Below are 11,512 nucleotides of genomic sequence, written 5' to 3'. Positions count from 1 at the left end.
ACAAGTTATCTTCGGATTATGAAATTTGTCAATTTTCCCTTAAAAAATAACATTAAAGAAAGAAAAATAAATAAATAAATCTATTTATTTTTTATAAAATATTAAAGGTTGATAGGTATATGGATAAATGATTATAAGAGGCAGGAAGAGCATCAAGATCAGTTGAAGGATAGGTTAAGAACACCATTAAGCTAATGTAGTAAATTTAGTGTTGAAATTTATAAATATTTATTTATTCTACTCAGAAATAAAATAATGTAGTAACTTTGTTACTATTTATTGTAAAAAAAAGAAAAGTAAAATGTATGTTGTAAAAGAATTGAGATGATAAAGATCAGAAGAAAAATGTTCACTTTGACGATTAAGAATTTAGTTTAAAAAAAATATATGATAGTAAAAAGTAGAATCTTCTTTTTAGAAAGATTTATTTGAAGCTATTCAAAAGTATTTCTTGGAAATCTTTTAAAAAAAAACAAGAAAAGAAAAGAAAGATTCAATATTTATGTTGTTGTTGTTGTTATCATATGCTTCACTTAGAAATTTAACTGTACATTTTTGCAATGATATTTTGTAATATATTTACTTATAATTTTATGTAAAAACATAAATAATTTATAAATTTAATTTAATATAATGTATTTAATGTAATTCTTCGTGTTTTTTATAAATTATTTAATGGGATTTATTCGTTTTCTCGTCCCACTTCGCTTGTTTTCCACATCTCTTAAGGATAATTTTGAGAAAGTAAAGTTTATTTGTAGTTTTTACGTTAAGTTTTTTAGTATTTTTTGTGTAGATTTTCCTCATAAATGTTCTACTTACATTGCTCTCTTTGCATCCATGTACAAAGATGACAATACAAGATGAATACCTTCTATTGTACAATTCTTCTATATAGATAAAAGAAAAAGCAAGAAAAGACAATAGCAGTATATGAAGCAATGAAATGAATAGGAGATTAACGGTTCACTTATTTACTTCTTTCTTCCATTTGTATTATAGAAGAGAAACCATAAGTAGGATGCCATTACTGAAGAGAAATTAAATAAGTATTGTTACATATGATCCATTTAAAACTTTTGTACTAAAGTACCTTCCACGTAGTATATAGAAAAACATAGCAAAGAGAGAAGCATACTTGTAATGTTTTTATGGATATAACATTAGAAATATTATCATGTATTTGATAGGGAAAACATTTATACGTGAATCTAACAATAAAAATACATGTTAAATATAATTTTTAATGTAAAAAATAACTTTAAAACAATTAAAGTTTAAATGTTACCTTCGAAAATCTTTACTTTTATATAGAATATAGGAAGATATCGATTTTATAAAAGAGAAAATATTAATTTATGAAGATAAATCAGTGTATATTCTACCAGGAAGTTTTTTGAACGGTTCTGAATATAGGTACATAAAGTGTAAATAAAAAATTATCTTCCCGTGGAAGATATTGCAGAGATAGATGATGGATGATGCCATTTACACGCTATTATCTGGAACTAATAGATAAATCGAATGGTTTATAGGGATGTGATTGTCATTTTAGCCATCAGTAAAGCGATAAGAATTACTTTATCTTTATGAAATCCAAGTTCTAACATTTTTCTATTTAATTTTTTTGTGAAAGTGATTCTCTAATTACGTTTAAAATAGGGTAAAAGTGAAAAACACATTGCTGCAATATAGTGTTATTTAAATAATAGGCTTGTATAACTGAAGATTATGAAGCTTTTTATACTTTGTTTATATGATAAAACATATTGCAGAGAAGCCACAATTAAAAGTGACTTTCCATTATCTTTCTTTATATTTTCTCAGCTCGCATCCATCTCTTGTGAGGTACTGTTCTACAATGGAGGAGGAGGAGGAGGAGGAAGAGGAGGAGGAGGAGGAGGAGGAGGAAGATGTGGAGATTACAGTAAAAGGTGATGATGGCATAGAGATTGCTATAACAGATTCTTAAAGTTTTTTAACGTATTAAACAATCTCAGCCTTTATCTCATTTTATGATTGTTTATATTATCAATACTAAAGTAAAGCAGGGTATATTGTTTGATTAATTATATATAAAGTATTCTCCTTATAGATGAAGGAATAATAGATCTACTGCATCCCTTATTCACACATTCATTTAACTTTCAGGAAAGAATTTATTTTAGCAATAGCATTGAATCAATGAGATAAAGCAGTGCAAAACCTCTGGGAGGATTTTCTGTGGGAAATTTTGCCTCTATTCAGGTGTTATACACTGCTAATAAAACTAATTATAAATAACAACTAGAAAAATTCATAAATAAATAAATATAATTTATTTTAATAAAGTTTTACAAAAGAAATGACAAATTAATAACGTGCCACAATGTTATATTATAACAAATTAATTAATTCTTAATAAAGAAAACTGGACACAAATGCTGTATGATATTATTTTTAGACATTAATAATTAAAAAAATTATTATATATAATATCATTATATTTATTCAGAATCATAATTTCAACAGTAACGTATTAAATATTTTTGCGAAAGTAATGAAGTAGAATCCATACTAGGGGAAGCCCAAATTAAAACGTGCAAACGTACATTCATCCTGTATTTATATAGATGGATCACGTATATAAGCATGCATCTATGTCTTTTCATCATATATAAATTTTATTTAATACTCTTCATTTATTTATTTTCAAGGATGCTGAAAAGGAAATCATCAAGGATGCTGAAGAGGATTCGAAATTATTAAGGATGTTGATCCTGTTGTGACTAGTTAGATAGATTCGTCTAATAACTTTTAAATGATTTAAATAAGCTGTAACTTTTATGCAAGTTTATTTAAAAAACAAACTCTTGTAGATCATCTTCACTTCATCAAGTTTAATGATGACAATCATCCATACATGATCATGCATACAATTAGGGGAGATCGGGGCAACTTCGGCATGCGGGGCAAGTTTGTCAAGCGCTTTTTTTAAAAAACAAATTAAAAAAAAAAACTTTGATTATAGGTTAGGCAGTTGAGTTTCATTGGTGGCTTGTTGAGTGTAGTGTTTTTATTGTTCTCCAACAAGCGTAGTTGAATTATCAAGCAAATTTTCATTTTCGTTCAATTCCATATAATATTTTTTTTCCATTTATATTGAATTGGCAGGTTTTGTTATAATTCCATGATAACGAAAGTTACTTTTCCTGTTAGAAGGATGTAACTTCAACTTATTCACGTGGCCAGATCGTGGCTTGGCATTCTGTTCTCAGGGTTGTACTTAATGTTTCGAAATCATGACTAGCGGGGTAAGATCGGCAACATAAAGCCACATTAGAAGCAAAGGATAAAAATCAAACAGATGATAAATGAAAACATGTTTGCATTTGTTATTCATGTATATATGTCTTTGAACTTGCATTTCGTTGTAATAATATTAAATGGGTGTTGGATTTGTATTTCTTTGTTTTAATAGTGAATTCCAACTTATACATTGTTAATAACATAATTTTATATACGTGCCTATCTTGCCCCATTACTGTTGCCCCTATACCAGGGGCAACTTTAATAAAAATAATTAAAATAATTACAACTTTACAAAAAGAGAGAAGTTGCCGATCTTGCCCCTATACCCGGGGCAACTTCGTCAATTTCTCTCTTCTTGTAAAGTTGTAATTATTTTAATTATTTTTATGTCCAAACTGATTTTAACCAGATGTATAGTAAGGTAACATTCCAATAGACAATATGCAAAAGGTTTTTTTCAGTTTACAGCAGTATTTATTACACAGAATTTAAGTAAAGCTTAACATGCCGATCTTGCCCCGATCTCCCCTATATATAGAACATTATGTACAGTACATTTCTAACTGAAACACGTTATTCTAACTCTATTATCATCAAGATATACAGTTTTATATAAAATATTATGTATTATATACACATATATATTAAGTAATTACATTATTTTCACTGTTAAATTATGAATTCCAGTAAATTCTGATAGACTATAGTACATTTTCAAGTTGTGCAGAATGGTAATAATAAGCTTTAGACTATAATAATAATTAAAAATAAATAATAAATTGTTATTTTTATTTATAAACATTTAATAGTTATAAAGAAATAATAAAATGGAGAAATTCTTTATGAAATAAAATGATATCATTCGTCAGAAGAACCTAAAAAAAATTAAGGAAAAAATTAATTAAATTAATTAGGAAAATTATATTATTTTTTAATATTAAAAATTACCTTTATTTTCCAGTAAATGATGATAAATAAATATGAACGTAAGGTTAAATTTTCTTTGTAGAATTTCCTCAAATATTTTTAACTGTAATGATGAAGAGAGATGAAAGCTTTTGTTTCCACTGAAATATATTTCTAAATATATATATATATAATATGGAATTAGTTTAATGAAGAAATTATATAATGTACAATACTTATAGTAAACACAATACTGTACAAAAAAAACCAAGCATAATTCCTTCATATACAATGTACAAAATGATTAGAATCTGGAGAAGAGAGAACACGTTACAAATTCACAAACTTTATGGAAGTTTTCAGGTGAAGATATAATGGTCTTAAGCTTAATGACCGCAATAAATTCCAAGGAATGCCATAACTGCAAGGTAATATAGCGAAGAGGGAACTCCACGTGTGACTTTTGAAGTGTTACGGATGCGGATTTCGTTATCATCCATGAAATCCATAATCAACACCCATATTCCATCATCCATAATCATTTAGGGTGAAGGTTTTCGTCACTTGAAATGACCAGAAAGATTCTCTTGCCAAAATTCTGTAGAATTTGTGGGATACACTACAGAAATGTGCTGCAAGAATGAACTTTGTTTCCGACAGAGTTAATAAAGCACGGAGATATAGGCCAAATTAATGGTTATGCCCTATTTTTTTGGACATGGTTGTAAGTAATATACAGTGGCAGGGTACGGTGGAAAATTCGAACTCTCTACAATTAAGAAATTTGAATCTTTCTTTATGGGAAAGTGTTCGCAGCAAGAGTTAAGATTCAAACCCTCTACCTACGACACGATTTCTTGATAGGAAATTTAAATAAAAAGCAATGCTTCACGGTACTATTAATCAGAAAGAAAAGAAATTCATTTAAACAATTATCTTCTTGCATTTTTGCTATTGTTGAATATAAAATAAACGAGAATTTTGCTGAAATATTAATTAAAATAACATAATAATTATTTGTAATTTGTAAAACTACTCACGCCAATAATAAAAATAATATTAACATGAGGTCCGTTTAATCGATTCATGGTGATTTTTCGGCGATTGAATTTCTCCTATAGTTGACATATGAGTCGACATTGACACCCGTTTCATTGTGAAACTGTTCCAACTTCTGTTTTGTGAACCTTGACGTAGTTTGTACCTCTGGTACGACCTTTTCAGCAAATAAACCACCTATAAAGATTTTTAACAAATAATAGTTGTATACATTAACATCAATAATACATAACAAGAACCATTGTTTAAATATGTGCTAATGTAAACACTATAGCACTGGTACACAAACACGTTTGGCATATAAATAAACACATAAATAACAACAATATATACGTAATAATCAAACACCTGGACATAAACAACTAAAACAGACACACATTCAAATGTATAAACACAATATACTCAATTCAAATACATAAAACAAATTAATATATTCGACCATATAAACGTATGGCATTAATACAACATAAAGACAAAATAATGAATCTGTAGATACTCGATACACATCCAAATATATATATATATATATTGTAAATCAACTTCTATCTAAATTCCTTGTGTATGAAACACTTGATTGGATTAGATTTATAAAACAGGGCAAAGCAACCCAATTGGCATGAGAGAGCTATTAATGGGGGTGCCCCTTGGCTCTATTTTGGTGTTATCCTCTTGAAAAACACGTGTAATATCAACACAGACACAAACCTGCGATTTGTTTAAGTGTTATATGAAAGCCAGAATGCAAACCACTTAGGTATATAGAGCCAATGTAATTTTACATCCAAACACATGGCTACATTACCACAAGACATATTTCTACACAGGTATCCAGATACAAACATACATAATCTTATTCGAAATCAATGTCAGAAATACTATTGGTACAGTACATACATTCAAATTATGGAAATAGGAAATTGTTGTGTAATTTCATATAAAAACAACGTGCGAAATCAATAATAAAATAAAAAAACACAAAAACATGCATGAAAAGACAACAAATTATTTAAGAATATTGCATTAAAATTAATATTCATACAACACAAAAAGCACAGAAATAGCAAAACACCTGCTAAATATTCGTTCTTAGTCATTTCTGTGCGTGCCGTGCGCCGCCCTCCTGAGGTACTTGTAAACTTTTGTTGAAGACGATACCTCTGCAGGGAGCGCCAAATAACTGTTTGAATCTGTAGGAAAAGGCGAGCATAAGCGAACTAAACCATGCTAATATATTGAAATTTCTTACAATGTTTCTTTATAACAGTATGGTTTCATCCTCACTATGATCTAACGTGTAATAATCTTTATATAACACCTAGAATTTTTGTGTAATTTATATAATTTATAGTAGTATAGTCTATTTGTTTTCCATTATCAAACAATTAATAAAAAATCCTCGCAATAATTTTTATTAATTCCGAACTTTTTGGCACTAGGCACTCATCGTGCCAGGGTATACGATCCAATTACTAATAAACCTAACACTGTATGGGTTAGAGATAAAAACATGGTATTTCTAATTGAAATTTGTATGCGTATCCTTCAGATGATACCTTCTATTATCCACGGATAAGAGTAATACGAGGTAAAACCATGGTATTATTCAAGAGCCATGAAAGTCTTCTTGTTGACTCGGTGATGATTTAATAAGAAACATTATAAGAATAATGCTAATATACTATAAGATTGCGAAGTAAATCTCACATTATTGGACAAGTATATCCTTTAATACAGTTATATTGTATACATACATAATACAACTGTAGGGAATACTTACTTCTCCATTCGCATAACAGAATATCACAGCAACGATCATCCCCTGACGAAATAATTAATGATAATCAATTATAATATACATATTTTTATTGTATAGTGTACATTATATATAAATTTATAATATTTATACCTGTAAACCATCCATTGCATGGCTAAAGTACGTATAAGCTTCTAAAAATTCACATTTTCCAGACTGTGGACGATATATCACAAGAGTAAAATGGACGCCAAATAATGGAACTAAAATTAATGTTGCTCTAACTGCTTTCCTATAAATTATAGAATAATTATATTATATATTACATAGAAGAAACATTTAAAATATAATAATTTGTTTACCTGTATTGGCTGGGTTCATTAGCATGAGTAGCACGGAGTTTAGTGACCAAAACTCTAATGATATTAAACAGGAATGCTAAATTTAACTGAAAAATAACATATAAAATTAATATTTCTTAATAAATTTTATCATTAATTTGTCTTAAATTATTATACCAAAAGACTTATCAGGTTTGGTGTATTCATTATCCATTCGTACGTCTCTTCTGGAATTGCCCAACACCTAGAAAAAAACAAGTCAAATTTAAGTAACCTATTATTAGTTTTATATTTATTTAAATGCCAAATTAATAAAGATAAATATTTATATTAATCGTAAAAATTCAATTAAATTCAGGAGAAGAAAAGGCTATTCATACTTGCAGCTTAACATTAGAATAACAATGCTACAAGCACAAATGAAACACGTTGTTTTCGAGAAAAGACGTATGAACAATTGTTAATGATATATATATATATAGAAAACTTACCTGACATCTGAATAAATCTTCCTTAATAAAGCGTAAATACAAATTGGTATTGCTGGAAATGCTAGATTCATAAATATAAATGTAAGTTTTAACGTTCTCTTCGTGGATAAAGTGTTTTTGTTTAATGCAAACTTAACACATACCCCATCCAATTAGATAGAACATTATAAGGCTTTTCTGTTCAGCAAAAGCTGCAGCAATTAATTTATGTAAGTAAAATCCTTCACACAGCATCCACATGTAATTGGTCATACGAAAATACTTAGTCAGAACGAACAAAATTTTACATCCTACCTAAGAATATGTATAAAATATTGTTAATTTTAAACGTATTTTATAGATTTTTTTTTATTTATACAGTAGAGCGTCGATTAACCGAAAGTCAATCATCCGAAACGTCAATTATCCGAAAGAATTCCAGTCAGCAAATTTAAATTTCCGCCAGTGCTGTGGCGCTGCAATCTTTGGCTATGTCTTGGGCTACTCAAACATTTTACGTTTTTGATACTAAATTAACTTATGAAGTACAATTTTTTATTGTTTTTATATTTTTCAATATATTTATTTTGTTCGTACAAAATATAGAAATAATTTTTAACGATACAATAGTTCTCGTTAGGCTTAACATCGACGAAAATTCAACGCGAAGCGACACGTAACGGAGAAAAATGTCAGGCTGGGATAAATTAATATATTTTTTCGTACATAATCGGTTATCCGAAACATCGATCTTCCGAACAACCCCAGTCCCCAATTGATTCGGATAATCGATGCTCTACTGTAATTATGAATGAACTAACCCCATTAGCTTCCAAAATTGTATTTTCTTCACTTGTAGTGTTGAGCTCGTTTAACATAACGATGGACTTAAATAAGATTACAAAAATACCATTTAAGAGTAGTGAGGCAAATAAATGTTTATGCATTGTAATTCGATGAACTTGCAATTGTCTAGAAGAAAATACATTTGTTTTACTATACAATTTCATTCGTAATTCATATATTATATTCACTTACTTATACATCGTGAATATTATCAATGCAGGGATGAGGAAGATAATTGATATAGCGTAAGTTACTATGTGAAAATATAGTAATCTTCTGACTTCCTGTGTATAAAATTATACATTATTTAATCAATCATACACTATTGAATAATATGCCTTGTATTTATTCACTTACAGCTACACGTCCACAATTTCCATAATTGGTCCACTCGTTATTATACTCGTCGTTGACATACCAAGTACCATTGGGCCAACATTCTTTCATAGCAAAACCTATATAATACAAAATATCATTAATATTCTAGAATTATTAATGTTCTAGAACAATATTAAAGTTATATTTACGTGGGCATGCAGGTTGTTCACTTTTAAAATAAATATGCCTAGCGCAAGGAGCAATTGCAATTGTACCAGCTTGGGTATCCGGCCAGCACTGCCAACCATCCCAGGTTCTTGGGCAATATGTTTCTGTAAACAATACAAAATGGTAAAAAACTATGTTTAAATTTAAACATAATTGTTTAATTATAATAATTACCTTCATTGGGTTTCGTAGCCTTTGCCATTTCTTCGCAGCAGTCGAGAGCAGCTTGGCAACATTCTGCCCATTTCTTTATAAATTCCTCCGAAATGAATGTTAAAACAATTGGGCAACTGGTGTTACTAGGATCAGGTAAATATGGTGTATTATCTTCAGGGTTGTATAAATATCCATTGCCTTTATACCTGTGACAACGAAGAGTTTTGTGGTACATTATTTTATACCCATTTTGTTACGTAAAATTCGGAATTCTTACACAAATTTCAAGCTCATATTTGGAAAGATCCAATCAGGTAAGTAGTCGTAACATCTTGCACACGTATCGTAACGGTAGAATATATAATTTAATTCTACTCTTCTTTCCGTACGGCAGTAAACATTGCTGTATTCAAGAGTTGATTGATTTGCACCCTCTAAATCCGCATGGATTAAATGAAGTACAATCTGGAAGTAACATGAAAGCTCATAGTTACTTATTACAGAACGTAAACTTTAAAGTATAATCACGATTTTAACTTATGTTTTCACTCAGAACACAGAGTTTCAAAGAATTTAAGGTAAGATTCTAAAATTCTATGCAGTGAAACCCCTACTGTGGTTCGGAGCAAACGTGGTCTTTACGAAGAATGGTCACTTGGAGAGCTCCATTATCATCATCATATCATTAACTACGAGCTTAATGCCCATTATTGTCTCGTGCCTTTCTTACAATAATAATTTTGAAGGCGAATAAATAAATACTTGTAGTCAAAAATATAGAGTAAACGTACAGGGTGGTCCATAAATCGCTTAACCAAGACGTATATAAGTTTGAAGTTTGTAACGATCGTAAAATATATTTTTTGTTAAATGATTTTTGAGCCACCCTGTATATTCTAAACATTATAAACAAGACTATTGAAAATAAAATACAATTTTTTTTTTTATTAAATAAAATGGTAATAAATTACCTCATGATTTTACCTGATTGACTAAAGCAAAATAAAGGGTTGACAGATAGAGTTGACCCATTACGAAACAGGGAATTTGTCACACTTTTACTTAATCCAATCTGTTTTAACTTTCAAAACGTCGACGTTCGGTGAAGCTGTGATAAGTTTTTTTTTTTTTTCAATTTCTAATAAATAAAATGAGAAAAATGTAAATTATTCAGGTAGAATTAAACAGAAACTGTATCATAACACTTAAATTCTTCATTCCAGTTATGAGCATGTTCATTCAATATGTGAATAAATACCTGGATGATCTCAGTGGCACTGTCCTATTCTAAATACACCATTGGCAGAGGGGATAACACCAGTAAACACTGGTCGTGGGTTCGTTCCTGAAGTTTTCTGAGCTTTTTCTTACTTAATAGATGTAAATAAAATCTATAATGATATAAACAATAGGCGCTATTCAGGTATTAGACACGTGGCCTTCATGTTGCTCAGGCACGAACCCATGACAAATGTTCAGGAGTATTATCGACTCGCCCATAGGTTTGCCCAATTAAGCGATTATTTGATGCCCTGTATTAACTCTAATACGAATTTGGGTAAATTACACAAGAAATTTTGATAACACAGATTACTTTAAATGAAGTTCCATCATACTATTCCACTCTCCAGCATTAAAATAACAAAAAAATAAACATATTAAAGTAATAAATTAGTAAATGTAAGGTTTAATGAAGCATATTACACGTTATTATGGTCCATTAAACTCTTAATGCATCATTATCAAATTCTTTTGATAATGAGGATCATTTGTGAAGGTTAACTATGTAATCCCTAATTAAACGAGCTTGACACTTGGCATGTGCATTTACTAAATTATTAAATATCAAAGAAATTAAATAAATAATATAATTAGAAAGAAAATTGTTAAGTAATAAAATTCCAAAATCATTTAAAAAAATAACATTTTATTAATCTTCATGAACATATTTAACAATTAGTTATTGTTTAATGTAGTGAAGAGCAGATAAGAATACTTTTTATTTGCAGTAGACCCCCCTATAACACTGTTGATAATTCCGTGTTATATGAATTCCGTGTTGTACGAGTCACTTAGATTTTACAAATACGTGTGCCGGGCTGTGAACGGCTCATGTATTTGTAAAATCTAAGTGACTCGTACAA

At 29.1% G+C, this 11,512-nt stretch overlaps 1 protein-coding gene across 5 annotated transcripts; it reads right to left on the bottom strand.

Annotated features, from left to right (window-relative positions):
• Window positions 1-4,239: 4,239 nt before the first annotated feature.
• Window positions 4,240-10,485, bottom strand: LOC111624727 (calcitonin gene-related peptide type 1 receptor-like). 5 transcript variants are annotated; one of them, XM_023367645.1, is made up of 16 exons: window positions 10,353-10,484; window positions 9,646-9,833; window positions 9,387-9,574; window positions 9,194-9,316; window positions 9,024-9,121; window positions 8,859-8,950; window positions 8,642-8,792; window positions 7,985-8,135; window positions 7,842-7,902; window positions 7,528-7,594; window positions 7,372-7,457; window positions 7,163-7,301; window positions 7,034-7,075; window positions 6,326-6,443; window positions 5,238-5,433; window positions 4,240-4,371 (listed from the first exon to the last, which is right to left on the bottom strand). In XM_023367645.1, exons 1-15 carry the CDS (start codon window positions 10,398-10,400, stop codon window positions 5,282-5,284), a joined length of 1,704 nt encoding a protein of 567 aa, XP_023223413.1. In that variant the 5' UTR covers window positions 10,401-10,484; the 3' UTR covers window positions 4,240-4,371; window positions 5,238-5,281. The 5 variants fall into 5 exon arrangements, with proteins under 5 accessions (XP_023223413.1, XP_023223415.1, XP_023223416.1 ...); XM_023367648.1 differs by having other exon boundaries at window positions 4,262-4,321; window positions 10,340-10,485; XM_023367643.1 differs by having other exon boundaries at window positions 4,262-4,321.
• Between the last annotated feature and the right edge of the window lie 1,027 nt (window positions 10,486-11,512).

The sequence above is a fragment of the Centruroides sculpturatus genome, unplaced genomic scaffold (genome assembly GCF_000671375.1).
Source record: "Centruroides sculpturatus isolate CEXI.00-Female unplaced genomic scaffold, Cexi_2.0 scaffold375, whole genome shotgun sequence".
Classification (NCBI taxonomy): Eukaryota; Metazoa; Arthropoda; class Arachnida; order Scorpiones; family Buthidae; genus Centruroides; species Centruroides sculpturatus.
The sequence above is the reverse complement of the archived record's forward strand: the minus strand, read 5'-3'. Positions and strand labels throughout refer to the sequence as shown.